At 44.7% G+C, this 26673-nt stretch overlaps 1 protein-coding gene across 1 annotated transcript; it reads left to right on the top strand.

Annotated features, from left to right (window-relative positions):
• Positions 1 to 7511: 7511 nt before the first annotated feature.
• On the top strand, positions 7512 to 25328 carry LOC118097850 (potassium channel, subfamily K, member 16-like). The gene is made up of 6 exons (XM_035141121.3): positions 7512 to 7643; positions 12047 to 12247; positions 13806 to 13926; positions 18008 to 18171; positions 20956 to 21118; positions 24657 to 25328. The coding sequence occupies exons 1-6, from the start codon at positions 7512 to 7514 to the stop codon at positions 24905 to 24907; spliced, it is 1032 nt and encodes a 343-aa protein (XP_034997012.3). The 3' UTR covers positions 24908 to 25328.
• Positions 25329 to 26673: the final 1345 nt, after the last annotated feature.

Genomic DNA, 26673 nt, shown 5'->3' on the forward strand with positions numbered 1-26673 from the left:
CACCGCCCCAAAGGAGTCAGTCTGCTACATGTCCATGGAGAAGAATTTAACATTTCATTCAGGTGGAGACTGACATAAAAATCAGTTGCACTCAGGGGCTTCTGTTGAGCTTTTTATAATTATATGCCATTGTGCTGATTTCTTAGAAACTCAATAGTTGTTCTTTAAGTTATGCAGTTCCTAATAAACTGTGAAATAGCCGTGGATTCTGCAGCCAAGAGGGGGAGGGTGGGTCTTACTTGGATTCTCAAAACTGGAATGTGTGCAGAGGAGAGCAAGATGACCAAGGCCGCTGCTGCACTGCTTGTAATTTTGATGTGTCTGTAACTTTTATTGTTTTTGGTTTTTATTGTTTTAGTTGTTTTGTTTGTTTGTTTGTTTCTTGTATTGGTTTTAATTTGATTTTAAGGGGAGGGGTCAGGGCTGCCTGGGAGTGGGTCCCAGCCAACAAAATGTCTGGGGCAGGTGCCACGGGGGGGGGGGGATGCACTGAGACAACCAATCTCAGTGATCACGGGTAGGAGGAGGAGTTACGCTAAGACCAGACCACGTCATTACCGAGGAGGCAGGCTTAGTCGTTGTTTGAAGAATATCCCTGCCTCCGGGTCTGGTCTTGACCGGACGGATACTGGAATCAGCAAGGGGTACCCACACGACCTGAAGGTGCTGCTGTGCAGTTCCAAGTCAATGATCCATAAGACCACTGCCATCCATGACATGATCGTGGATGGAGGACTTGACCTGGCATGTGTAACAGAGACTTGGTTGGATGAAGCAGATGGGCCTGTCCTTGCTGCTGCTTGTCCACTAGGTTTCTCTTATGCACAGCAACCCAGGCCTTGTGGGCGGGGAGGGGGGGTTGCAGTAATTTTTAGGAAGTCATTAGTTTACACCAGGCCTCCTATGGAGAAGACCCAGTTCTCTGAGTGCATATTCTGGAAGTTGGGCAAAAAGGGCAGTACAAGATTCCTTTTGGTGTACCGACCTCCCCGCTGCACCAAGGATTCCCTGCCCGAGCTGCTTCAGGTTGTGGCGGATGTTCTCCTGGAGACACCTAGTTTGGTTGTCCTAGGGGATTTTAACATCCATGCCGACACAGCCTTACAAGGGGCGGCTCGAGACTTCGTGGAAAGCATGGCCTCCATGGGGCTGTCCCTGAATAAGTCTGGCCCAACTCATAGCCGCGGACATGCCTTGGACCTGGTGTTCACCTCTATGGATGTTGGTGATCTGACACTAAGCAAAAGCGAAACTAAAGAAGTGCCATGGTCAGATCGCTACCTGGTGCAACTGGACTTCTCCGCGACCCTTCCCCTCTGCAGGGAGGTGGGACCGATTCGGATGGTCCGTCCCCGCCACCTAATGGATCCAAATGGTTTCCAGAGTGGTAGGGGATGCTTTATCCCATGTTGATGGCCTTTCAGCCGATTCTCTGGTGGCCTGCTGGAATGTGGAGTTAACCAGGGCTATTGACTGTTTGGCTCCGAAGTGCCCTCTCCGATTGCATGGAACCCAGACAGCCCCGTGGTTTTCCACGGATCTGAGGGCAATGAAGCAATCGCTGAGACGGCTAGAGCGCCGGTGGCGGATAACTCATTCTGAAGCTGACCGGACGTGTCAAGCCTACCAAGTGGTGGTAGTGGCGGCTAAGAAGGCTTTCTTCACCGCCTCTATTGCATCTGCAGAAAACAGCAGCAAAAGACTCTTTCAGGTGGCTCGCAATTTAGCGGAACTACCTGCTCCATCAGGGCCCAGTACGGGCCACATGATCTCCTGCAATTATTTTGCAAAGTTTTTTGCAGATAAAGTCGCTCAGATTCGGGAAGAGGTAGACTCCACTGTGGGAGTAGGGTCAGGGCGGGGGAGTGCTAGAGTCCTGTCTAGTCAAGTTGTGTGGGATCAATTCCAATCTGTTACCTCCAAGGATGTGGACAGGCTGCTTGGACGAGTGAAACCAACCACCTGTCTCCTTGATCCTTGCCCATCCTGGCTTATAAAAGCTAGCTGGGAAGGGCTGGGCGATGGGCTTTACGGGTTGGTGAATGCTTCTCTCTGCGAGGGAGCCTTCCCAGACCCACTGAAAGAGGCGGTTATCAAACTGCTTCTTAAAAAAACATCTTTAGATGCGGCCAATATGGCCAACTATCGCCCAGTCTCAAATCTTCCATTCATGGGCGAGGTGATTGAGCGAGTGGTTGCTGAGCAACTCCAGGCACGCCTGGAAGAAGCGGACCATTTGGATCCCTTTCAGTCGGGATTCAGGCTTCATCATGGGACTGAAACTGCCTTGGTCGCACTGGGTGATGATCTCCGGCGGGCTAGGGACAAAGGTGAGAGCTGTTTCCTAGTTCTGCTGGATCTCTCAGCGGCTTTTGACACCATCAACCATAACCTCCTTCTGGACAGTCTAGAGGGGTTGGGAGTTAGGGGCACTCCTTCCTCCTGGGCCGTGATCAGAAAGTGGTGATGGGGGATGAGTGTTCAGACCCCTGGGCTCTCACTTGTGGGGTGCCTCAGGGTCCTATCCTCTCCCCCATGCTTTTTAACATCTATATGAAGCTGCTGGGGGAGATCATCAGGGGGTTGGGGCTGGGTGTCCATCAGTATGCGGATGATACCCAGCTCTACCTCTCTTTTAAATCAGAACCAGTGAAGGTAGTGAAGGTCCTGTGTGAGTGTCTGGAGGCGGTTGGAGGATGGATGGCGGCTAACAGATTGAATCCTGACAAGACAGAAGTACTGTTTGTGGGGGACAGGAGGGGGGAAGGTGTGGAGGACTCCCTGGTCCTGAATGGGGTAACTGTGTCTCTGAAGGACCAGGTGCGCAGCCTGGGAGTCATTTTGGACTCACAGCTGTCCATGGAGGCACAGGTCAATTCTGTGTCCAGGGCAGCTGTTTATCAGCTCCATCTGGTACGCAGGCTGAGTACCAGATCTGGTACCTGCCCGCGGACTGTCTCGCCAGAGTGGTGCATGCTCTAGTTATCTCCCGCTTGGACTACTGCAATGCGCTTTATGTGGGGCTACCTTTGAAGGTGACCCAGAAACTACAACTAATCCAGAATGCGGCAGCTAGACTGGTGACTGGGAGCGGCCGCCGAGACCACATAACACCGGTCTTGAAACATTTACATTGGCTCCCAGTACGTTTCCGAGCACAATTCAAAGTGTTGGTGCTGACCTTTAAAGCCCTAAATGGCCTTGGTCCAGTATACCTGAAGGAGTTTGGATTTGGATTTGATATCCCGCTTTATCACTACCAGAAGGAGTCTCAAAGCGGCTAACAATCTCCTTTTCCCTCCTCCCCCACAACAGACACCCTGTGAGGTGGGTGGGGCTGAGAGACTTCAGAGAAGTGTGACTAGCCCAAGGTCACCCAGCAGCTGCATGTGGAGGAGCGGAGACACGAACCCGGTTCCCCAGATTACGAGTCTACCGCTCTTAACCACTACACCATACTGGCTCTGAAGGAGTGTCTCCACCTCTATCGGTCTGCCCGGACACTGAGGTCCAGCTCCGAGGGCCTTCTGGCGGTTCCCTCGCTACGAGAAGCCAAGTTACAGGGAACCAGGCAGAGGGCCTTCTCGGTAGTGGCACCCACCCTGTGGAACGCCCTCCCACCAGAGGTCAAAGAGAACAACAATCACCAGACCTTTAGAAGGCATCTCAAGGCAGCCCTGTTTAGGGAAGCTTTTAATGTTTGATGGATTTCTGTATTTTAATGTTTTGTTGGAAGCCGCACAGAGTGCCTGGGGGAACCCAGCTAGATGGGTGGGGAATTAATAATAATTAATAAATAATAATAATAATTATTAGGAGTGGTTGAAGGAGCTGGGTCTTTTTATTCTGGGAAAAAAGGAGACTGGGGAAAATATCAGAGCCATCTTCAAATATATCAAGGGCTGTCACATGGAAGAGGGAGCATGCTTGCCTTCTCCTGCTCTGGAGGGGAGGACTCAAACCAATGGCTTCAAGTCACAAGAAAGGAGATTCCGACTAAACATCAGGAAGAACTTTCTGACAGTAAGAGCTGTTCAACAGTGGAACAGACTCCCATGAGAGGTGGTGGACTCTCCTTCCTTGGAGGTTTTTCAGCAGAGGTTGGATGGCCATCTGTCATGGATGTTGTAGTTGAGATTTCTGCATTGCAGGGGGTTGGTGGGAGGTGGTGGAATTTTCTGTCTTGAGGACCACACTGGCCTTTGCCTTCCAGTGAGCACTGCACACCCTCACGTGTGAATGCCTACGTGCGCGCACACACAGGCAGACATGCACAGAGACACAACCTCTCCCCACACCAGAGCAGTGAAGACCAGCTGAGGTGGAGATGGCAGCTGCACCCCAACTCATCAAAAGATAGATGGGGGTGCAAGCTGCCCCTCCCAGGACATCCCACCAGGGCGCTGAGCCTCACCCACTATTTATATATATGTGCCATTGCCAAAAACAGTGGAGGGTTCTGAAGGGCCAGGGGAAAAAATGGTCTGGGGGCCAGATCAAGCTCTCAAACTGGGAGTTGGCCACCCTGGAAGTATAGCTGCCCTTGAAATATGGGATCGCACGAGAAAACTCTTGGAACGTTTTGAGAGGAAAGAATGTTCTGAGGTACTGCCAAGTGGAGTGTGCATGAATGCATCTCTGGGGAGAAGGCGTCTCTGGGGAGAAGGCATCTGTTCTTTGCTTGGGTCACTTTTCCCGTTCCACGGTATAGACTGTCCAGCCACGACCAGAAGGAAAAACCCCTTCTGCATATGCCTACCTTTTCCACCCAACTCTTTTTCATCCAGGGTCATAGTATAATTAGAGCAAAGTTGAAAATGAGGAGAACAGCCAAGGTCTCTTGGCCCTTGCTTTGGACAAAGAGGGGGAATTCTGAACGCCTAAGACCTCAGGCCTCCACTAGATGACAAAGAAAAAAGGAGGTGAAACATAAAGAAGATAATCTATAGCTTTGCTAGGGAGATATGCAAGAGGGCCTTCTTAAACGAGCAATGCAAAGAAATTGTTGTTGTTTAGTCGTTTAGTCGTGTCCGACTCTTCGTCACCCCATGGACCATAGCACGCCAGGCACTCCTGTCTTGCACTGCCTCCCGCAGTTTGGTCAAACTCATGTTCGTAGCTTCGAGAACACTGTCCAACCATCTCGTCCTCTGTCGTCCCCTTCTCCTAGTGCCCTCAATCTTTCCCAACATCAGGGTCTTTTCCAAGGATTCTTCTCTTCTCATGAGGTGGCCAAAGTATTGGAGCCTCAGCTTCACGATTTGTCCTTCCAGGGAGCACTCAGGGCTGATTTCCTTAAGAATGGATAGGTTTGATCTTCTAGCAGTCCATGGGACTCTCAAGAGTCTCCTCCAGCACCATAAGAAAGAAGAGGAAAAAGAAATAGAGGAAAACAAAAGAATGGGGAAAACCAGAGATCTGTTCAAGAAAATTGGAGATATGAAAGGCAGGCTTAGGCAGTATGTGGACCGAGAACTCCCAGAAGTGCAAGCTGGATTTCGAAGGGGCAGAGGAACCAGAGATCAAATAGCAAACATGCGCTGGATTATGGAGAAAGCTAGAGAGTTCCAGAAAAATGTCTACCTCTGCTTCAATGACTATACAAAAGCCTTTGACTGTGTCGACCACAGCAAACTATGGCAAGTTCTTAAAGAAATGGGAGTGCCTGATCACCTCATCTGTCTCCTGAGAAATCTCTATGTGGGACAAGAAACTACAGTTAGAATTGGATATGGAACAACTGATTGGTTCAAAATTGGGAAAGGAGTATGACAAGGTTGTATATTGTCTCCCTGCTTATTTAACTTATATGCAGAATTCATCATGCGAAAGGCTGAACTAGATGAATCCCAAACTGGAATTAAGATTGCCGGAAGAAATATCAACAACCTCAGATATGCAGATGACACAACCTTGATGGCAGAAAGTGAGGAGGAATTAAAGAACCTTTTAATGAGGGTGAAAGAGGAGAGCGCAAAATATGGTCTGAAGCTCAACATCAAAAAAACACAAGATCATGGCCACTGGTCCCATCACCTCCTGGCAAATAGAAGGGGAAGAAATGGAGGCAGTGAGAGATTTTACTTTCTTGGGCTCCTTGATCACTGCAGTTGGTGACAGTAGTCACGAAATTAAAAGACACCGGCTTCTTGGGAGAAAAGCAATGACAAACCTAGACAGCATCTTTAAAAGTAGAGACATCACCTTGCCGACAAAGGTCCATATAGTAAAAGCTATGGTTTTCCCAGTCGTGATGTATGGAAGTGAGAGCTGGACCATAAAGAAGGCTGATTGCCGAAGGATTTATGCTTTTGAATTATGGTGCTGGAGGAGACTCTTGAGAGTCCCATGGACTGCAAGAAGATCAAACCTATCCATTCTGAAGGAAATCAGCCAGAGAGCTCACTGGAAGGACAGATACTGAAGCTGAGGCTCCAATACTTTGGCCACCTCATGAGAAGAGAAGACTCCCTGAAAAAGACCATGATATTGGGAAAGATGGAGGGCACAAGGAGAAGGGGACGACAGAGGACAAGATGGCTGGACAGTGTTCTTGAAGCTACTAACATGAGTTTGACCAAACTGCGGGAGGCAGTGCAAGACAGGAGTGCCTGGCGTACTCTGGTCCATGGGATCACAAATAGCCAGACATGACTAAACGACTAAACAACAACAAAGGGAGATATGTGCATATATGTGCACAGGTGGCAGCAACACACGCTTTGTGCAGAAACAGAAGATGCCCCAAATAAAGGCAATTTAGTAATATGCACACAACCTCACAACCCCCCTTGGGATGTGCCTAGCACGGCCAGGAGAGAAAGGCTTGGCGAAGTTGGACTTTGATTTGAAAATGGTGCCAAATGTAATTTCTATAGTATCCAGCGAAACACAGAACAAAAACATTCTATTAAGGTTACAACACTTTGCAGATGGAAGCCCTTGTGAATGCTGCATTAAAATTGTTTCTTCTTCTTTCCCTTAAATATATTGGGGGGGGGCAGATTTCATCTCAACCAGTGCAGAATTGGGACCATGTTCTGCTTCAACTGTATTCAAAGAACACTGGCCCACAATACTGAGGGAACTTCGGCGAGTTACATCCCACATTATTATGATCATATCAGAAACAGGGATGGAAACTTGGAGAATCTGCTTTCCTTAACAAATGCACTCCATTTAGAATGCTTAGGAACACAGGGAGCTGCCTTACACAGAGTCAGACCAGTGGGCCATTTGGCACAATACTGTCTAGACTGACCGCAGGTGGTAATTCAGAATTTCAAACAGGAGTTTGGAAATGCTGGAGGCTGAACTCGGGACTCGCTGCCTGCTAAGCAGATGTTCTACCACTCAGTTTGGGAAAGGAGATTCTTCCATCTCAATGCTGATGGGTGGATGTTCGGCTCCCATACAGCTGGAAGCACTCCAACAACAACAACAACAACAACAACAACAACAGGCTGTGGCCAACAATTCCCCCCCTACAAATTAATAGATCTAAGTCCATCATGCCGCTTAATGCAGATATTGCCAATGTATTTCACTTCTGGAAACCAATGTGCTCCTTGGGTTTCAGATACAACACGGGCAGACAAGAAACAGTCTGGGACACAAACTTTCATGGCCCTCTAGCAGCTAGGGTAGCTCATTTACCAGAAGTAATGTATTTAGCCTTAACTCTGGAGGTGTATACTTGATGCTGATGCTGTTGTGACAGAAAAGTTTGTTTACTAAGCAGGTTAAGTCACCGAGTGCCCCCCCGGCCAGCAAACAGTTAACAACAACAGCTCCTGATTGGCCAGAGTTCCAAGGGAGGCAGTTGGGTAAAAGAAAGAAACCTTAAGGCTGAACAGATGTAAACTACTTGTTTACAGTACATCTGTTATACTAAAGTTTGTTTGCAACCTGTTTTCCCAAAAGAAAAATCCACTGTCGCTCATGGTTCATTCTCCATTGGAGATTTCACCTGAAGGAAAGGGGGAAAGAGGGCTGGCGTGGCAGTGCCAGGAAGAGAGAGGGCCGTTGCGCTGTTGTGCATGTCAGCATGTCCAGCTGATATTTGCCGGCATCCAGTTGTGCCAACCAAGTTCTGCCCCAGCAGGTCCACAAGGGATTCCAAATTCAACAGGCAGGTTTGTGGGTTCGCTTGGAGGAAATGCCCGATTCATCCGGGGCGAGATCTTAAATGTCCTGGAGAATTTTCACTGGTCAGTGTTGCAGCCCGAGTTAGACACATGTGGTTGTGGAGAGCCTTTGCGTGACAGTGAGCGTGAGCCTGAGCGTGGCAGTGGCTCATTGCCAAACAGAACAGAACAAGGTGCTAAGTCTACTGTCCATCATATTTATGCACAGATCGCTTTTCTGCAACTGGGAGTCTTCAAGGTTAAATGCTACGGTACAACCTGTTGTTGAGTTCAGGCATTGCACATTCTCATACAATCCTGAACACAATCCTGAACACAATTTCAGATGTTGTCGGACTACAACTCCCATCATCGCTGACACCCTGTCTTTGTTCTAGGTATTTCGTGGGAGTCGCTACTGAGAAAACTGTGCAGCCATTAGGCTGCCAAGCAATCTAATGCACATTTACTTTGGGCATAAACCGACGGTATTAATAATAATAATAATGATTAAAAAATTATTTATACCCCGCCCTCCCCAGTGAGAGCCAGGTTCAGGGCGGCTGACATCAATAAAATTACAATAAAACGTAAAAGAAAGAAAAACAATTGATTAAAATGCAGATTAAAATACAATTTAGATTTAAAAAATGTTTTAAAATGCAGTCCCATTTTAAAAGGGCCCAAATCAAAACCCAAAGGCCAGGCAGAACAGCTCCATCTTGCAGGCCCTGCGGAAAGATGTCAAATCCTGCAGGGCCCTGGTCTCCTGTGAGAGAGCGTTCCACCAATACTGAAAAGGCCCTAGCCCTAGTTCAGGCAAATCTAGCCACCTTACGGCTCGGGATCTCCAAAATATTGTTATTTGTGGACCTTAAGGTCCTCCGCCAGGCATACCAGGACAGGTGTCCCAACTTCTAGGGGCAGAAGGGTCTTCAGCCCCCTCCATATTTGCTGGCAGGCGACTGGGCACCCTCTATGTTGAGAGTGGTTCAATTGTTGGCTCCTCCTGAACACAAAGATGGTTCTCATATCTCCTCTTTTCCAGAATAAACATACCCAGCTCCTTCAACCATTCCTCATCAGGCTTGGCTTCTAGACTTGATACCTTTATTACTTCCCATGATCTGGACACTATGCTTCTGTTGATGTAGATGAGAGTTACTTTGAAGAATAGAAGACACAGTGGAAACTGTTGTACTTTAAGAAATAGAGTTTATCCAGCTATTTACACCTTCAGTCTGCATGGAAGGAGTCCAGATCTTACGGCATGGTCAGTTCAAGAGGTAGCAGTGCAGGCATCCTTCTGCCTCTCTCTCCAAGATGGATCTCTCCTTCCCGCCTCCTTCTTCCTCCCAGAAACTCCTTGCCCTTGCCCTCCCCCAGAGCAGGTTCCCTGGCAAACTCCCAAATCCCCAGTATTTGTTCACACCTAGGGGAAAGAGGGAAGTTCCCTTGCACTGTTGCACTGTTGATAGCCATTGGTCAGCCAGGTTTATTTCCATAAGCTGGCCCAGGAATTCCCTGTATGAAACAGCTCTGCAGTTTATATTTTAATCCATATCCCAATTAATCAAAATCCTAGCATTTATTCATTCCAAGGGTTTAAGAATAGCATTAGCTTTGCTGCTGCATCACACTATTGACTCAGTTTCAGCCTGTGGTCCACCAAAACCCCTAGATCCTTTTCACATGTACTGCTAGTCCCGTCCCACCCCCCACATTTGTGCATCCCATAGCTGTCAACCCTCCCGTTTTTTGTGGGGGAACTCCCTTATTTCAATCCGTTTCCCGCTGCTATCCCAGATTATTAGATATCTCGTAAATTTCCCGGATTTGAAGCAGCTCCACTCCCCCCCCCCCCGGCGAGTGAGCAGCCAGCCACCTCCCGGTAAAATGCCTCGCTTGGCGGCTGGCTGCTCGCTCACTTGCCGAGTGCTGCCGGAAATCGCTTCTGCGCATACCCGCGCATGCACAGAAGCGATTTCCAGAGCCGCTCTGCCCATGTCTTCTGGGAAATCGCTTCTGCGCATGTCCAGACATGCGCAGAACTGATTTCCGGTGCCCAGACATGTGGAAACAGACAGCCCGGCACCGGAAGTCACTTCTGCGCATGTCTGGACGTGCCGCGCCACTGAGTGAGGCTGCTGATCCCTTATTTTCCAGTCCGGAAGTTGACAGCTATGGCGCATCTTGTTCTTCCCTCCTAAGTGCAGAACCTGACATTTGTCCCTATTGAAATTCCTTTTGTTAACTGGGGCTCAATGTAGGGTTGCAAAAAAAAAGAGGACACATTTGTTGACTTCTGCTTTTAACTATGGATCGCTATGACGACCCTGCCCATGAAAAAGAGGACGTGTTCTGGAAAAAGGAGGACAAATGGCAACCCTAAATTCTTATTCTTTCTTCTGCGGCATTAGCTACCCCTCCCAGTTTGGTGCCATCTGCAAATCTGATGTGCACCAATGCTCGACATAACAATAGATTAGGGTTGCCCCCTGTAGATTTCTAAAATATTGTGGCCTGATCTTCCTACTAGCCTCTCAGGCCTGGAGGCTGTCAGCAGCCCAGCAGGTACAGAGGGGGTGACCTCACAGAGGACCAGGTAAGCCAGTCCACAAAAGAGGGTAATATACCCATGACCTCATAGAGCCCATGAAGGTGTGGTCAAGCTGATCCTACCAAATAGCTACCCAGTGAAAGGGAATCACTGAGACTCTCCCATCAGATATTGGAAGTTGAAGAAGTGGATCATTTAAGAGGATTTGGAATCGAAGGTCCCTATCAGGGTGAGTGATGAGCCAAGCAAAGACCTCTCCGCTCCTTTCAATTCCCTCCTCCAAATGACCCCTGGGCTGGTAATGGATGTGGGAAAACAAATTAGCTCCACCATGACAAAGCCTCCTGGTCTTCTTCCTCCATTTTCCCCAATGAACTGTATTTCTTAAAAAACAAAACAAAACCTGGAAAGCAAAAGTGTGTTTTGACATGCAGTGTCCTAACACTCCAAACGACTTTCCCCAAAAGTCATTGAAGCAGTTGTTGTTTGCACAGTCAATATAATCTTTTATCTTAGACACCTATACGACATGAAGAACATTTTTTCTAGTTTTTCTAGCAACAAATTCACATATGGTTTTGTCCTCTGAGAGCTTCCTTGCAATGTCATTTTCTAGAGAAATTTTTACTTGTGTAGACGGCAAAGTAAAGGGGGGGGGAGGGAGGAAAAAACTAAAAATGCATACTTTACAGAGTTGTTACTGTAATTCACCAGATCTTAACCTATTACAGTATTTGTAAGAATGGATTCAACATATCGTTGAATTTGTCCATGGCAAGTCTGCTTTTATATGCAACCTGCTGATACGTTGCAAGTTTGTATGTCTTCAATCCAATCGTAGAAGGGAGTCTCACTTTTATTTTTCCAGTACATCAGTCTTTTTAGTGATACAGTCCTAAATATGGGATCCAAAATCCTCCTTCCTTTATCAATATTTGCATTTTTTGAATCGATATTCTTGGAACTGAAGAGCCCCAAAGGCATTTTCTAAACAAATATTAAATTTTGTGAAAGTATTTGCTCGGTATGTGAATTGGAATTATTGTGGTATTAATAACACACGGTTGACTCATGTTCAACTAACTTGTGGTCCACCAAGACCCCTGGATCCTTTTCACTTGTACTGCTAGTAAGCCATGTGTCCCTCATCTTCTGTTTGTGCATCTGGTTCTTCCTGCCTAAGTGCAGAATCTTGCATTTGTCCCTATTGAAATTCACTTGGTTAGCTTGGGCCCAGCTATGGAGAGTGCCCAGCTATGGGACTGTACTCTTGAGTCTGGGTCAAGACAAATAAGGACTTGCTTACTAAACTATATTCGCTCTTGTGTCCCCTTCTTCCTTGGCTCTCATTCCCACATAGGACAACATGCGTGTGAACAGGAAGCAGGGCGCTCTACTGCTGGCTGGCTACATGACTTACGTGGTGATGGGTGCCCTCGTCATTGAGATTCTGGAGAACGATCACCACAAAAGACTAGAAGAAGCAACGTTTAAAATGAAAGCACAATTTTTTTCGAACTACACCCAACTCAGCCCAGAGGAGGTGGAGTTATTCATAGTGGTAAGTCATTACCTTAGCAAGACTGAAAGGGTAGACCGTGGCATGAGACCAGAGGTTGAGAGATCAGAAAGTATATATGGGGGGATACAGTTTAGGAGGTGGGAATCGAGGTGGGGACAGAATCAGTGGCCAGCATAAGCCATAAGGACTCAGCCTTCCTTCCATGTGTGAAATGTTATCCCCATGGAGGATTAGGCAAATTGATGGAGGATAAGACAATGAATGGCTACTAGCCATTAGGGCTGTGTTCTGCCAACACTGTTGGAGGCAGCAAGGGCTTATGCACACTGAGCTTTCCTCCCCTCTTTCCAGGCAGGGCCCATGATTGAAAGCTCCGTGTCTGAGCACCATTTCGTTGCTCTGGGGCATTCCTCATGAAAACCAGCTTGTTAAGGGCAATCCATTGCAAACTCAAATTGACGTTTGCTCCGATTTATCTACAAAGGACAGGATTTTGTTACTATTTGTACTGTATTTGTTGGGAAATGTATTTTGCAAAGAATATATTGGGGAAAGGAGAACACAGAATCATAGAATCATAGAGTTGGAAGAGACCACAAGGGCCATCCAGTCCAACCCCCTGCCAAGCAGGAAACACCATCAAAGCATTCTTGACATATGGCTGTCAAGCCTCCGCTTAAAGACCTCCAAAGAAGGAGAGTCCACCACACTTCTTGGCAGCAAATTCCACTGTTGAACCGCTCTTACTGTCAGGAAGTTCTTCCTAATGTTTAGGTGGAATCGTCTTTCTTGTAGTTTGAATCCATTGCTCCGTGTCCGCTTCTCTGGAGCAGCAGAAAACAACCTTTCACCCTCCTCAATATGACATCCTTTTATATATTTGAACATGGCTATCATATCACCCCTTAACCTTCTTTTCTCCAGGCTAAACATACCCAGCTCCCTAAGCCGTTCCTCATAAGGCAAGCCTTGGAAACAATGCCTTATGAGGAACGGCTTAGGGCGCTGGGTATGTTTAGCCTGGAGAAGAGAAGGTTAAGGGGTGATATGATAGCCCTTAACCTTGTCATGTGCCATGTAGCAGCTGCAAAAGAGGTGACTCCAATCAAGGTCACAGAAAAGCTGAATTATTGTCTGGTTAACTGCTTTGAAAAGTGTGTGTTTGTGCCTTAGAACAGAGGGTGGGAGATGGAGTTGTCTCACCTTTGTTTTGTTGACTGAGCATATGGAAGAGTGAATACTCTAAGCAGACTCTGTCCAAAAGAATTTATGAAGACAGGCATGCCAAGGGGTAATGATTTATGCATTGCTACTAAAGTGTATGTTTTTGGAGCAAGAAGACCAAACCCTCTCTTGGGGTCAAGGGAGAGAAACCTCCCTCGTTCCCCTCTAATGGCAAAGGCGCCTACTTGAGAGCTGCCAGAAATGAGTTCCAGAAAGTTCCGGCTGAAAAAAAATGCCCTGGTAGCTGGACTGATCCAGAAGAACTTCTCTTCCGAATGCATCGTGATTTGGTTAGCAGTATCTGGTTATAATCAGAGGAGGGGGCTATTCTTATTGTTGGAATATTCAAACTGAATCTTGCCTTCAATTGCAGAAACTGGTAAAAGCTGTTCGGTTGGGAATAGATCCAGTAGGAAAGGATCCTCATGCTACACATAGCAACTGGAATTTCGCCAATTCTTTCTTCTTCGTGGGAACTATGTTAGCAACAATAGGTACTGTCATTTGGTTCTGGCTTCTCCCTGAATATAATATGCAGGGCATCCGACTGCTCTCGCTTAGATAAATTGTGTTAAGCTGCAGGCTTTGTTTTTGCTCCTTCATCATCCTTCACCTCTCATCTCTGTTTTCCCCTTTCTGGCCAAATAAATAGTTCATTTATTATATGCCCAATGAGCCCATTCCCTGATTAGTTATTTGTTACCCACCCTTCTGGGGCCAACCCATTATTAAAACTACCCTGTGGAAAGTAGTTGGGCTAGGGAAACGAGTTCAAATCCCGCCAGGTGCAACTAACCCCATTCCAGTCTCTCAATGCAAATCCGTCCCTCTTGAGAGCCAGTGTGGTGTAGTGGTTAAGAGCGGTAGACTCGTAATCTGGGGAGCCGGGTTTGTGTCTCCGCTCCTCCACATGCGGCTGCTGGGTGACCTTGGGCTAGTCACACTTCTCTGAAGTCTCTCAGCCCCACTCACCTCACAGAGTGTTTGTTGTGGGGGAGGAAGGGAAAGGAGAATGTTAGCCGCTTTGAGACTCCTTCAGGTAGTGATAAAGCGGGATATCAAATCCAAACTCAGAACAACCCCATGCATTCAGTGGGACTTGCTCCCCAATAAATTTGCATAGGATTAAAACTTCTTTCCAGTAAGCTACAAAACACACACAAGAAACCACACAACCTTTATGTCTGGATGAATGCCTTCAATGCAGAAAACCATGCACTGAATGAGTGGGTGAACCTTACCCTTTTAGCACTGTTTAATCCAGAGCTTTCAAAACTTGTCAGGTTGGTGAGACACTTTTTATACATGCATCAATTTGTGACACAGTAATTCAGTTTTACTAGCAAACTGGTGGTTAAACTAACCCCTCTCTAGCATTCACACAACACACCTACACACTGCAGCCAACACACTAACTTGTCACGACACACAGTTTGGAAAGCTCTGGTTACGCTTTCTGGTGTGAAGCACAAACAGTTGATTCAAGTGTGCTAGGGATAAAAGAATCCATACTTCGAGTGCAGGCCACAAAGCTTGCGACTTCTTAGATTAAAAAAAGGGGGCTTATCTGTTTCTCAGCCTTTGGACTTGAGGTATCCCAGGAGGCTTCATTTCTTGGCACTGTCCACTTGTGAATTCGGATCAGAAGATACTATTAGCTTTCTAATTGGTTTTCTGATTATTCCGAGGTGCTTGGCAAAATCTTTATGGGATCTCAGCTGAAAACAACTCAAGTCTGGTCCTTACAAATGCATGGAGCATGTTGGTTATGTATTGAAACTTTTCAACATACAATGCAATCAAAACCAAACTAAGCTCTTGCAATTGCTCATCCAATAACTGTGGGATGATGCTAACAATCAATGGTGTGTTCAGCCATGTCTTTGCTATATTGAGTTCTGTTCATCTCTCCCTTAGCAGCCTCTGCTGTAAAAACATGTGTCTGTCCCTTTAAGCAAACAGTGCATTCCATTCCAATGGTTTGAGGTTGAATCCTAACAAGACCGAAGTATTGCTTCTGGGGGATAGGAGAAGCCGCCCAGAGTGGCTGGGGCAACCCAGTCAGATGGGCGACACATAAATAATGAATTACAATTATATTATTATTCCCATGCTAATGGATTCAATCTCACTGAAGGGATGGAGTGTTTAAAATAATATAAGATGAAGATTTTAAACTAACGAGATCATCCTTATCCATTGGTAAACGTTGTTGATCATCGATAATTTAAGATAAGCTTTTTGCTTTGTTTTTCAGTCTCTTAATTAACACCTCTTCTTACACCAGGAGCCAAATTGCATTCTGTTTTTTTTAAAAATATTTTTTATTAATTTTCATTAATAACACTCCAATATGGGCCACATTATTATGATCTCAAATCATACCAAATCATAATACAATTTATAAAGCCAATTATACATTCCAAATTAAACAAATTAGATGGCTTCCTGTGTTTTGATCTTCCGGAGATAATTTATTCCATAGTCCCACACATAGTCTCATATGAAATCCAAATATAACAATTCCGATCTTGATCCCTTCTTCTGTTGTTGTTTTTGCAGCCACCGGTGTAACAACTTCACTCGTATTTTAAAAAAATCCATATCCATTAACTTGGAAGAGGGATTTAAAGCTTATAATTTTCTCTGTAAAATATTTTTCCTTTGTACTTCTTTTCATGTAATAATGCATCACCCTTTTTCCGTGCTGTCTCCCTTTGAGAGTGTTTTTTCAAAGTGTGTCAGAGCCAGCACTGCCGCCATCTTGTTTGTTGAACCAAAAGCATACTGGCATCATGCCACGCTCCGGGCCGATATCTAGCTCTTTGTTCTTAATCTTCCCATCTTTTTTAACAAGCTGATGTCTCACCAAAACAGTTGTAGATCCAAATTAACGCTCTCCATAGGAGACAGTGCCACAAAGCACCACAGTCTTTCATTTGAAGAACTCCATAGGCAGATTGTAAAGTCTTTTATAAAGTCCCTGTTGTCCCCTTTATAGTTGTAATCCAAATATCAACTCAGTCCACTAATAATTTATTAATTCGTCTTTAGTGAAGGTTTGCTGGATCATAGATCAGCAAATCTATCTATCTATCTATCTATCTACCTATCTAGAAATGTAAACTGGGGATGTGTGTTCGTCTCCAATGTTCAACGAAACTGCTTGACTGATTGCGTTCAAATTTGGACACAAAGTCAAAGTGACTACGAGAGCAAGCCCATACCATTTTCAAAGCCTGTGCAACGTAAAAAAACACCAAACCCTGTGTTCAAAACTTCCACGCTCAGACGAAAGTGCATGCTGGGAAATAGAACCCAGAAGCTGCGTCTCCAAGGGCGGGACAAAGTGCATCCTGGGAAATAGAAGGCCAAACCTGCGTCTCAGCAACCAATATGCTATAACTGCCATAAGGGCCATTCCTCCACAAAGGGCCATGCCGGGATCCTGCCCCTAGCCACCCATGTCCCAAAACACCAGGTTTGCAGGTTTGCAGGGAACTGAGGTGGGGACTCGCCTGCATTGCGGGTGGGGGCAGGACGGGGATGGAATAGCTCAGGTTTGCAGGGAACGGAACTGGGGACTCACAGCAACGTGCGGCAGGGCCAGCTAGTATAATATAAATATAAAAAAAGAACAAAAGGCTCCCCTTCACTTACGTAATAATCCTGGCGAAGTACTCTCCAGATCAGGCATCCCCAAACTCGGCCCTCCAGATGTTTTGGGACTACAACTCCCACCATCCCTAGCTAACAGGACCAGTGGTCAGGGATGATGGGAGTTGTAGTCCCAAAACATCTGGAGGGCTGAGTTTGGGGATGCCTGCTCCAGATCAAAACCTTGGCACACAGTGGCTGATTCATTTAGCAGGTTCCCATGTCTCCTTGTTCCCAAACATGCCTGTTCTTTTAGTCCGATTTTTTAAATCTTAACAAACGGGAAGTACTCCCGCTCATGGCGGCTTCATTGGAGAGTTTCCGATTCATGGAGTGCCAAGCACTCAGTGCCATTGCCCCTCATGTTCCATCGGAGCAAGAGACAGTTAACGGACAACATGACCCGGGGGGGGGGGTTCCCACAAGGATAGGCCTAATTACTCTCATTTTTATCCTTGATTAAGTGCACAATCGGGATCTGCTATTATGGGACTGCTGCACGCCATGGCATTCCATGTCGGAAGTCCCAATTTGCATCATTCTGGATAAGAATGATTTAATAAGAATTAATTGGCAGAAAGATCAGCCAAGTCATAATTGAGTCCATTCTCAAAATAAGCTAAAAGGGAGGTTTGTCTGAGCAGATGCCCTGAAGGCTTACACTGAGGGCTGTTATGGGCTACCTGGGCACGAACGATGGTGGTTCCTCTATCTGATACGCTCCTTGCTTGCCCTATTTCATCACCAAAGACATATCATCAAATACATTTCTAAATTTATCCCAAAAGAAGAATTTTGTCATTCGTTTTCTAATCTAATAACTGTGTCACAAATTTTGAAGAACTGAAAAATCTGAAGGTAATTGGCAAATCAACAGTTGCTGACGTCCTTTGCAACCCTTTCTTAATCTTTCAACAGGCTATGGAAACCTCTGTCCCCAAACAGCAGATGGTCAGATTTTTTGTGTTATTTTTGCTCTCGTTGGAATCCCCTTCAACCTCATCTGCTTGAACTATATTGGATTCTTTGTCTCGAGAGTCTGTGAATGCTGTGCAGCGAGAGTGTATTGGTCGGAAGATAAGGTAATTCATCTGGAGATGATTTCTAATCTTACCAGTCACAAGACTGAGGCTGACATAGACTGCTGCTGCACTCAGGTCCTGTTTGCAGGATTCCTGTGGGCATCTGGTCAGCTTTCATGAGAACAGGATCCTCGACTAGATGGGCCCTTGCCTGATCCAGAAGGGCTCCTATTCTATCTATTATATTGCATATAAATATGCATATATGATTGGCTGCCTCTATAAGAGGAGGAAGACAAGAATAAATTAGACATGTTCATCATCATGCCTTCTAATTAAGTGTGGAAGATAAACTCGAGCTCTGCCTTCAAATAGGAATGAGAGATACTGCCCAACTTATTTCTTTCAAGAAGCACATATTTTTGGAACACAGCTGTTTGCCTTTAGTGAAAATGGCTCTGGGATAAATTTGCAAAATATATCTTCTCAAATTCATGGAATTTATTGTTCTTAATTCTCCAAAATGTTAGTGGGTGCGAGGGTGTATGCAACAACGTACAACTGAACCAAAATTGAATTGTCACCTTCTGATGCGTAAAAGTTAACAAAATGTACAACACAGTTTGGATATTACAAACTCGGACATTACTTTCCCCTATAGTTCCATTTTTTTCAGTGTTTAGAAAATCAAGTTTGCCAAGTTAACTTGGGATTATTGTGTGATTACATACAACCATTTTTCGGTGTCTTTCTTTCTTAAGACTTTGACTGATTTTTCCAATGTCCTCCTCTTTCATCTTTTTACAAAACAATTCCAGACTGATCACAATTGCCATGCCTAGCTGATTCTCTTTTTAGGAATACAGTAGCACCCATAGATTCTAACAGTTTATTCTTTCCAGTTTTTGCGAACGGACATTCACTATGTACAGTACCTCAAAGCAGCTAGTTCTGTACAGTACTGTAAAAGGCAGGTACAAGCCTTTTTAGTTCAGCGAGCCCATAGACTCAAAAGAACACAGAATGATTGAAATACCTGTACAGTTTTATTAATTTTCTTTTTTTTAAAAAAGTATTTATTAAGAATTTTCTGAAACAGCAAAGCATACAAAAATACACACCCACAAAAAACAATTCAAAAACAAAAAACAAAATACAAAAAATACCACAATACAAAAAATACAAAAAGAAAACAAAAAATCTAACTTATAACAGTTATCTCCAATCTAATGACTTCCTCATTCCCTCCCCTTCTGTGATTCTTTACATCACATCGGTAGTAAAGTCTAAATCTTATATAAATTCTACCTATTACTTTAATGTTCCCTTATTTTTCTATCTTTTACATCTTATCCTTTTATATTCTATCTAAATCTTACTTCTTAATAAAATTATCCTAATTTCTAACTGTACTTATCTCTTACCATTATATTATCTACAACCTCTAATTTATCTCCCTCACTTCCCTTATTCCTAATCTGCTATACACTTATTCTTTAAATAAATTTTGAATTTCTTCCAATCTTCTTCCGCTGCTTCTTCACTCCGGTCCCGGAGTCTCCCGGTCAACTCATACAGTTCCATATATTCTATCAGCTTCTTCTGCCAATCATCCACTGTTGGTAGTTCTTCCTCCTTCCAATTCTTTGCAAGTAGAATTCTTGCAGCTGTTGTGGCATACAAAAAGAAAGTAGCATCCTTCCTAGGTATATCATCTCCCGTTATCCCAAATAAGAAGGCCTCTGGTTTTTTTTTAGCAAAAGTGTTTTTCAACACTTTTTTCAATTCATTATAAATTTTTCCCAGAAGTCTCTCACTTGGGGGCACGTCCACCACATGTGGAAGAAAGTTCCTTCTTGCCTTTTACATTTCCAACATTTATTATCTTGTTTATGATAAATCTTTGCAAGCTTTACCGGGGTCAGATACCATCTATACATCATTTTCATCAAATTTTCTTTTAAAACTGAACACGCGGTAAATCTCATATTATGCTTCCATAACCTTTTCCAATCTTCCACCATGATATTATATCCTACATCATTTGCCCATTTAATCATTACACATTTTGTTTGCTCCTCCTTTGTATGCCATTCCAACAATAAATTATACATTTTTGATAAATTCTTACTTTTTGAATCTAGCAATTCATTTGAAAACCAACTTTTTTATCCACTTTATACACTTCATTGATTTGATAATATTGAAAACAATCATTTACTTTGCTCTTCAGCACCTCATAAGGTTTAAACTTCATCTGATCACCTTCCTCCACTAAAATATCACTATATTTCAACCATTTTGTTGACATATTCAATCTTTTCTGGGTCTTAGCTTCTGCCGGTGAAATCCACCTGGGTGTTTTTGGTTCTAACAAATCCTTATACCTATTCCATACACCATGCAGGGATTTTCTGATAATATGACTTTTAAAGCCTCTATGGACCTTAACTTTATCATACCATAAATATGCATGCCAACCAAATGCATTGTCATGACCTTCTAAATCAAGTATGTCATCATTATCTAATACAAACCATTCTCTTAACCAGCAAAAGGCTGCTGCTTCAATAAATTATTATTTTCTCCAATACCTGCACCCTTGCACTTCCACACTAAACCGTGGCTTGGCTTATGTGTCATTACATGTGAACCAAGCAATTGCATGTGAATGGAGAACTGGGTATTGTGCTCCAGATGAAGTTTAACTAGGGTTGGGTTGAATTATTGTTATTTATCTGTTAATGCAGCCTAAAATCCCTGTTCATGGCTGGAGGCCAAGAAAACTGAGCTCTGTTGCGTCAAACCTGCCTTTTTTATTTCCTTTTTTGCTTTATCTTTCAGAAAACAGCGAAGTATCTTTTCTTCTACTTGGTTGTGGGAATTCAAGCATTTCTTATTTTGCCTTCGTTTCTCTTTCAATGGATGGAGGGATGGAATTATAGTGAAGCTGTCTATTTTACATTTATTACACTCAGCACCATTGGTTTTGGAGACTATCTAATAGGTAAGGATTTCAAAATACTTTCATATGAAAGCTCAGATCAGGTTTCATACGTAATGATGGCTAGCAATGATTATAATTTGGAACCCAAACCATATTTTAAGTTTCTCAAGTACAGACCCTCCAAGTATCCCTATTTTCCAGGAACAGTTCTGGATTTACAGAAGCCATCCCAGTTTCTGATTTGATCCTGGAATGTCCCGCTTTTCCTTAAGATGTCCCTATTGTCTTTTGAGAAATATTGAAGGGTATGGAGCTGTATGACCCATGAGCCAAGGAGATAAGTAACCTTTATAAGACATCTGAAGGCAGCCCTGTATAGGGAAGTGTTTTAAGGTTTAATTTTTTGTTAATTTTTTTTATATGTTGGAAGCCGCACAGAGTGGCTGGGGCAACACAGTCAGATGGGCTGGGTATAAACAATAAAATTCTTCTTCTTCTTCTGATTATGATTATTATTGAATAGGACATCCCTATTCTAGAATAGATAATTCAACAGTCAGTCTGTGAGCATTTAGAAAAGGATGCTGTGATTACTAAGACCCAGCATGGGTTTCTCAAAAATAAGTCAGGCCAGACGAATCTCATTTCTTTTTTTGATCGAATTATGAATTTGGTGGGTCAGGGAAATGCTGTGGACATAGTGTATCTTGATTTCGGTAAGGCTTTTGACAAAGTATTCCATGATTTTCTCGAGAGGAAGCAGGTAAAATGTAGGTTGAACAAGGTAAGCGTTAGATGGATTTTTAGCAGGCTGACTGACGGAACCCAAAGAGAGTACTCATTAATGGTTCCTTGACATCCTGCAAAAAAGTGACGAGCGGGGTGCCACAGGGCTTTGTCCTTATAAATGACTTGGATGAATGAATTGAGAGGATGCTCATCAAATGCACAGATGACACGAAACTGGTAGGGATAGCTAATGCCACAGAAGACAAAACCAGAATTCAGAATGACCTAAACAGACTGGAGAACTGGGCACAAGCTAGCAAAATGAATGTAATCACTGCTGCCTGAGGCCAACAACTGGAACAAACTGTTGCCAACAAATGTAGGATGAAAATAAATGTTTTTACATTATTATTATTATTTATTATTATTATTATTATTATTATTATTAGGTTTTATAAACAAGAATAATGTTTTCTCATGTCACTTGTATCACAAAAATAGCATAATAAACCACAGAGCCTAGGGCTTGCCGATCAGAAGGTTGGTGGTTCAAATCCCCGCGACGGGGTGAGCTCCTGTTGCTCGGAACCTGCTCCTGCCAACCTAGCAGTTCGAAAGCACTTCAAAGTATAAGTAGATAAATAGGTACCACTCCGGCAGGAAGGTAAACGCCTTTTCCGTGCGCTGCTCTGGTTTGCCGGAAGCGGCTTAGTCATGCTGGCCACATGATCCGGAAGCTGTACGCCGGCTCCCTCGGCTATAAATTTCTAAGCACAATTCAAAGTGGTGGTGCTGACCTGTAAAGCCCTAAATGGCCTCAACCCAGTATACCTGAAGGAGTGTTTCAACCTCCACCATTCAGCCCAGACACTGAGGTCCAGCTCGAGGGCCTTCTGGCAATTCCCTCCCTGCGAGATGTGAGTTTACAGGGAACCAGGAAGAGGGCCTTCTCAGTGGTGGCACCCTCTATATGGCACACCTTCCCATCAGGTGTCAATGAGGAGAAGGACCACAAAACCTTTAGAAGACATCTGAAGGCAGCCCTGTATAGTCAGATGGGTGGGGTACAATTAATAAAATTATCATCATCATCATCGTCGTCGTACAGGAAGTTACAGGATGTGCACACCAAAGCCTTTACAGGCTCAAACATCATCATGAGCCCTAACCTTCATGAATTATAAGGTCATAGTCAGTTTCCTATGTTTAGTGGTAGAAATGTGTTTTAAATGTATGGTGTGAACATGACCTAACAAAGTTTAGATAAACTGAGTTGGCAGGTCCTTTATTTTTTTTGTAAATAATTTTTATTCATTTTCCAATAAAAAAAATCTTACTAATAACTAATCAAACCAAATCTTTCAATATTCAAAAACAAAAAACAATATAGCCAAATATATAACCTGAATTAATTTCAATGGGACTTTCCATGTTCTGGATTCAAGAGTTAAATGTCCATCCTTTTTCTTTCTGCTATTTTCTTTGTTACAGTACTTCACAATTTTCCAATCCTGATATTGACAATCTCCTCTCTCGATCAGTCAGTCGCTGGTATAACTATCTTGTTTTATTTGACCATTCCTTATTTCTATAATCACGCAGAGGGCTTTTCCCACATTGTTCTCAGTCTTAATATTTTGAAGCACAGCCCTGCTTCAATGACCCCTCCTTTTTCTGCTGATTGTTGTTCTAATAGGCTCTGGACTTCCATCCAAAGTTGAAGTTAATTAGCAACTTTGCACTGTCTTTTGAGGACTGCGATAATGCCAATAAGTCCAATTATTTTACGCCTCCTGCATTTCCTTTGGGTAATTACCAGTAATTCTTTCTTGGTGCGGTTTGCCAAGTCATGAAATAACAAATATAACAAATACAAAAGTACAGTCCAAAACTTGGCCTCCAGCAACTGTGTAGTTTAGCAGATTTTCCTTTTAACTCTTTCCGTCCAGAACATGCCTGGGGTTTTTTTTTTTTTTTGCCAAATCCTTTAATTTTTAGGAAGCAGGGACTCCCGGCTGATGAGACTGGTGTTGGAGAGTTGCTAAATTCGTGCCTTGGATCTCACCCAGAGTCCCTGCCTCCAGGGGCGTAGCCAGGATGAAAATTAGGGGGGCAAGGGGCGGGACCAAGGGGCGGGGGGAGGGGCCACAGCAGGGCAAGGAAAGCTCCCTTCTCCCTTGCCAGCTTTCCCTCCACCCACCCCGGCGATCGTGGAGGGGGAGGAGGGGATCGGAGCAGCACGATTTCGGGCTGCTCCGACCCCCTCCTCCCCCTCCTCGGACGGCAGGGGCGAGGGGGTGCCAGGATCAGCCCGAAATTGGGCTGCCCCAACTCCCTCCTCCCCCTCCGCGATCGGCAGGGGCGGGCGGAGGGAAAGCCCCAGAGCCGCGCAAAGCGTTTGGCTGGCTTTCCCTCCGCCCGCCCCACAGCCAGCCGGCTAGAAGGGACGTCTCCCTTCTCCCTTGCTGGCTGTGGGGCGGGCGGAGGGAAAGCCAGCCAAACGCTTTGCGCGGCTCTGGGGCTTTCCCTCCGCCCGCCCCACAGCCAGCCAGGGAGAAGGGAGACGGCACCAGGCGGGCAGCGGGGCAGGCTGGCTAGCGGCCCTGCTTCTAGGGGGGCAATTGCCCCCTCCTACCCCCCTGCCTACGCCCATGCCTGCCTCACATCTTGTTGCGGAGTGCAGATAACCTATGGCCTATGGGTGGCGTAGGGTTAATTATCCTCATTCAATCCTGAATTACTCGCACGGCTGGCTGGCTGATCTCTTGGGAGGCCGCCATATCTCATGGCCGGAAGCCGGAAGTCTGAGTTGGCGGGTCCTTTAAATCACCTCCTCACACTGTATTGTTGCTTTTCTCTGTGTTTCCAGGGAGGAACAATAACAGAAATTATTTTATGGGCTACCGGCTACTCGCAGCCACTTGGATCGTCATTGGTCTGGCCTGGATAGCTGTGCTGTTTGACCTTGTATCCTCATTATTGGAACCTCCGGCTCCTGTAAGAAGAAGAAGCAGCGCACGAAGAGAAAGTAGTGCGGAAAACGTAACACTGTCCCAAAGGGGTCAGGCTATTAGATTTGCTATGGAGGAGAGTACATCAATTCATTCTCGTGGAAATTGACATAAAAATCAGTTGTACTCTAGAACTTCCGTTGAGCTTTTTATAATTATATGCCATTGTGACATTCTGCTGATTCCTTAAAAACTCACTAGTTGCTCTTTATGTTATGCAGTTCCTAATAAACTGAAATAGCCGGGTTTCTGCAACCAAGAGAGGGAGGGTGGGTCTTACATAAAAATCAGCTTTGTATACTGTGGTTTTTTATGTTTACTTTTGAAAATTAATAAATTGTTATAAAAATACATAAAAATCAGCTATACTCAAGAACTTCCACTGAGCTATTTATAATTATATTTTGACATTCAACTGATTCCTTAAAATCTGGCTAGCTGGCCAATATGTTAGTAAAGGTAAAGATAAAGGTAAAGGGACCCCTGACCATTAGTAATTCCTAATAAACTGAAGTAGCTGTGTTTTCTGCATCAGATTATAATGCCTCTTCATTACAGGATATGTATTGTGTTTTGATAATTTTTTAGCAACAAAGAGAGAGAGGGAGGGTCTTTCTTGGAATCTCAAAACTGGAATGTGTGCAGAGGAGAGCAACCAAGATGATCAAGGGTCTGGAAACCAAGCCTGATGAGGAGTGGTTGAAGGAGCTGGCTATTTTTATTCTGGAAAAGAGGGGACTGGGGGAGATATGAGAGCCCTCTTCAAATATCTCAAGGGCTGTCACATGGAAGAGGGAGCATGCTTGCTTTCTTCTGCTCTGGAGGGGAGGACTCAAACCAATGGCTTCAAGTCACAAGAAAGGAGATTCCAACTAAACATCAGGAATAACTTTCTGACATTAAGAGCTGTTCAGCAGTGGAACGGTCTCCCTCAGGAGGTGGTGGACTCTCCTTCCTTGGAGGTTTTTCAGCAGAGGTTGGATGGCCATCTATCATAGATGGTTTAGTTGAGATTCCTGCATTGCAGGGGGTTGGACTAGATGACCCTTGGGACCCTTTCCAACTCTGCAATTCAATGATTCCATGATTCTAATGGGAATTTTCATTCAACATCAGGAGAGACAAAGGGTCCCCACGTATAGCGGGCGGGAAGTGAGGACCATACTGGCCTTTGCCTTCCAGTGGGCACTGCACACCCTCACATGTGTGAATGCCTACATGTGCACACACACAGGCAAACACACAGAGAGACACAGAGTCTCCCCTCTCACCAAAGCAGTGAAGACTAGCTGAGGTGGAGATGGCAGCTGCACCCCTATTCATCGAAAGATAGATGGGCGTTCAAATTCCCCCCTCCCAGGACACCCCATCAGGGCGCTGAGCCACACCCACTATTTAGATATATGTGCCATCACCAAAAATAGTGGGGGGTCCTGAAGGGTTAGAAAAAAATGTCTGGTGGCTAGATTAAGCTCCCAAACTGGGAGTTGCCCACCCCTGAACATAGGTTGGATGGCCATCTATCATAGATGGTTTAGTTGATATTCCTGTATTGCAGCGGGTTGGACTAGATGACCCTTGGTACCCTTTCCAACTCTGGAAACCTTAAAGAGAAACCAGCAGAAAATTAAACAAAGGGTCTGCTGGTTTCTCTTTAAGGTTCCCAGACTCAAAAGAAAGCAGGGCAATTAAAGGCACAGAAGTCCTGTCCTCTATTGAGTCTGGAAACCCTATGCCAGATCCCTCACTGATGGGCATGGAACGTTGTGGCCAAATTTGTTACATTACAGTTCAGCAGTTACGGAGAAAGCTGTGACCTCTACGCACGCAATGCCTACATTTATATATATATATAGAAGAAAGATGATAATGATA

Source organism: Zootoca vivipara, chromosome 1 (genome assembly GCF_965207765.1).
Source record: "Zootoca vivipara chromosome 1, rZooViv2.hap1.1, whole genome shotgun sequence".
NCBI classification, from domain to species: Eukaryota; Metazoa; Chordata; class Lepidosauria; order Squamata; family Lacertidae; genus Zootoca; species Zootoca vivipara.

Bases quoted from the DNA above. Each gene is read 5' to 3' on its own strand.
- LOC118097850 (XM_035141121.3), top strand. From the start codon at position 7,512: ATGCCGCTTAATGCAGATATTGCCAATGTATTTCACTTCTGGAAACCA. The intron at 12,248-13,805 runs GTAAGTCATTAC...CTTCAATTGCAG, and splicing joins AGGTGGAGTTATTCATAGTG to AAACTGGTAAAAGCTGTTCG. The intron at 21,119-24,656 runs GTAAGGATTTCA...CTGTGTTTCCAG, and splicing joins TTTTGGAGACTATCTAATAG to GGAGGAACAATAACAGAAAT.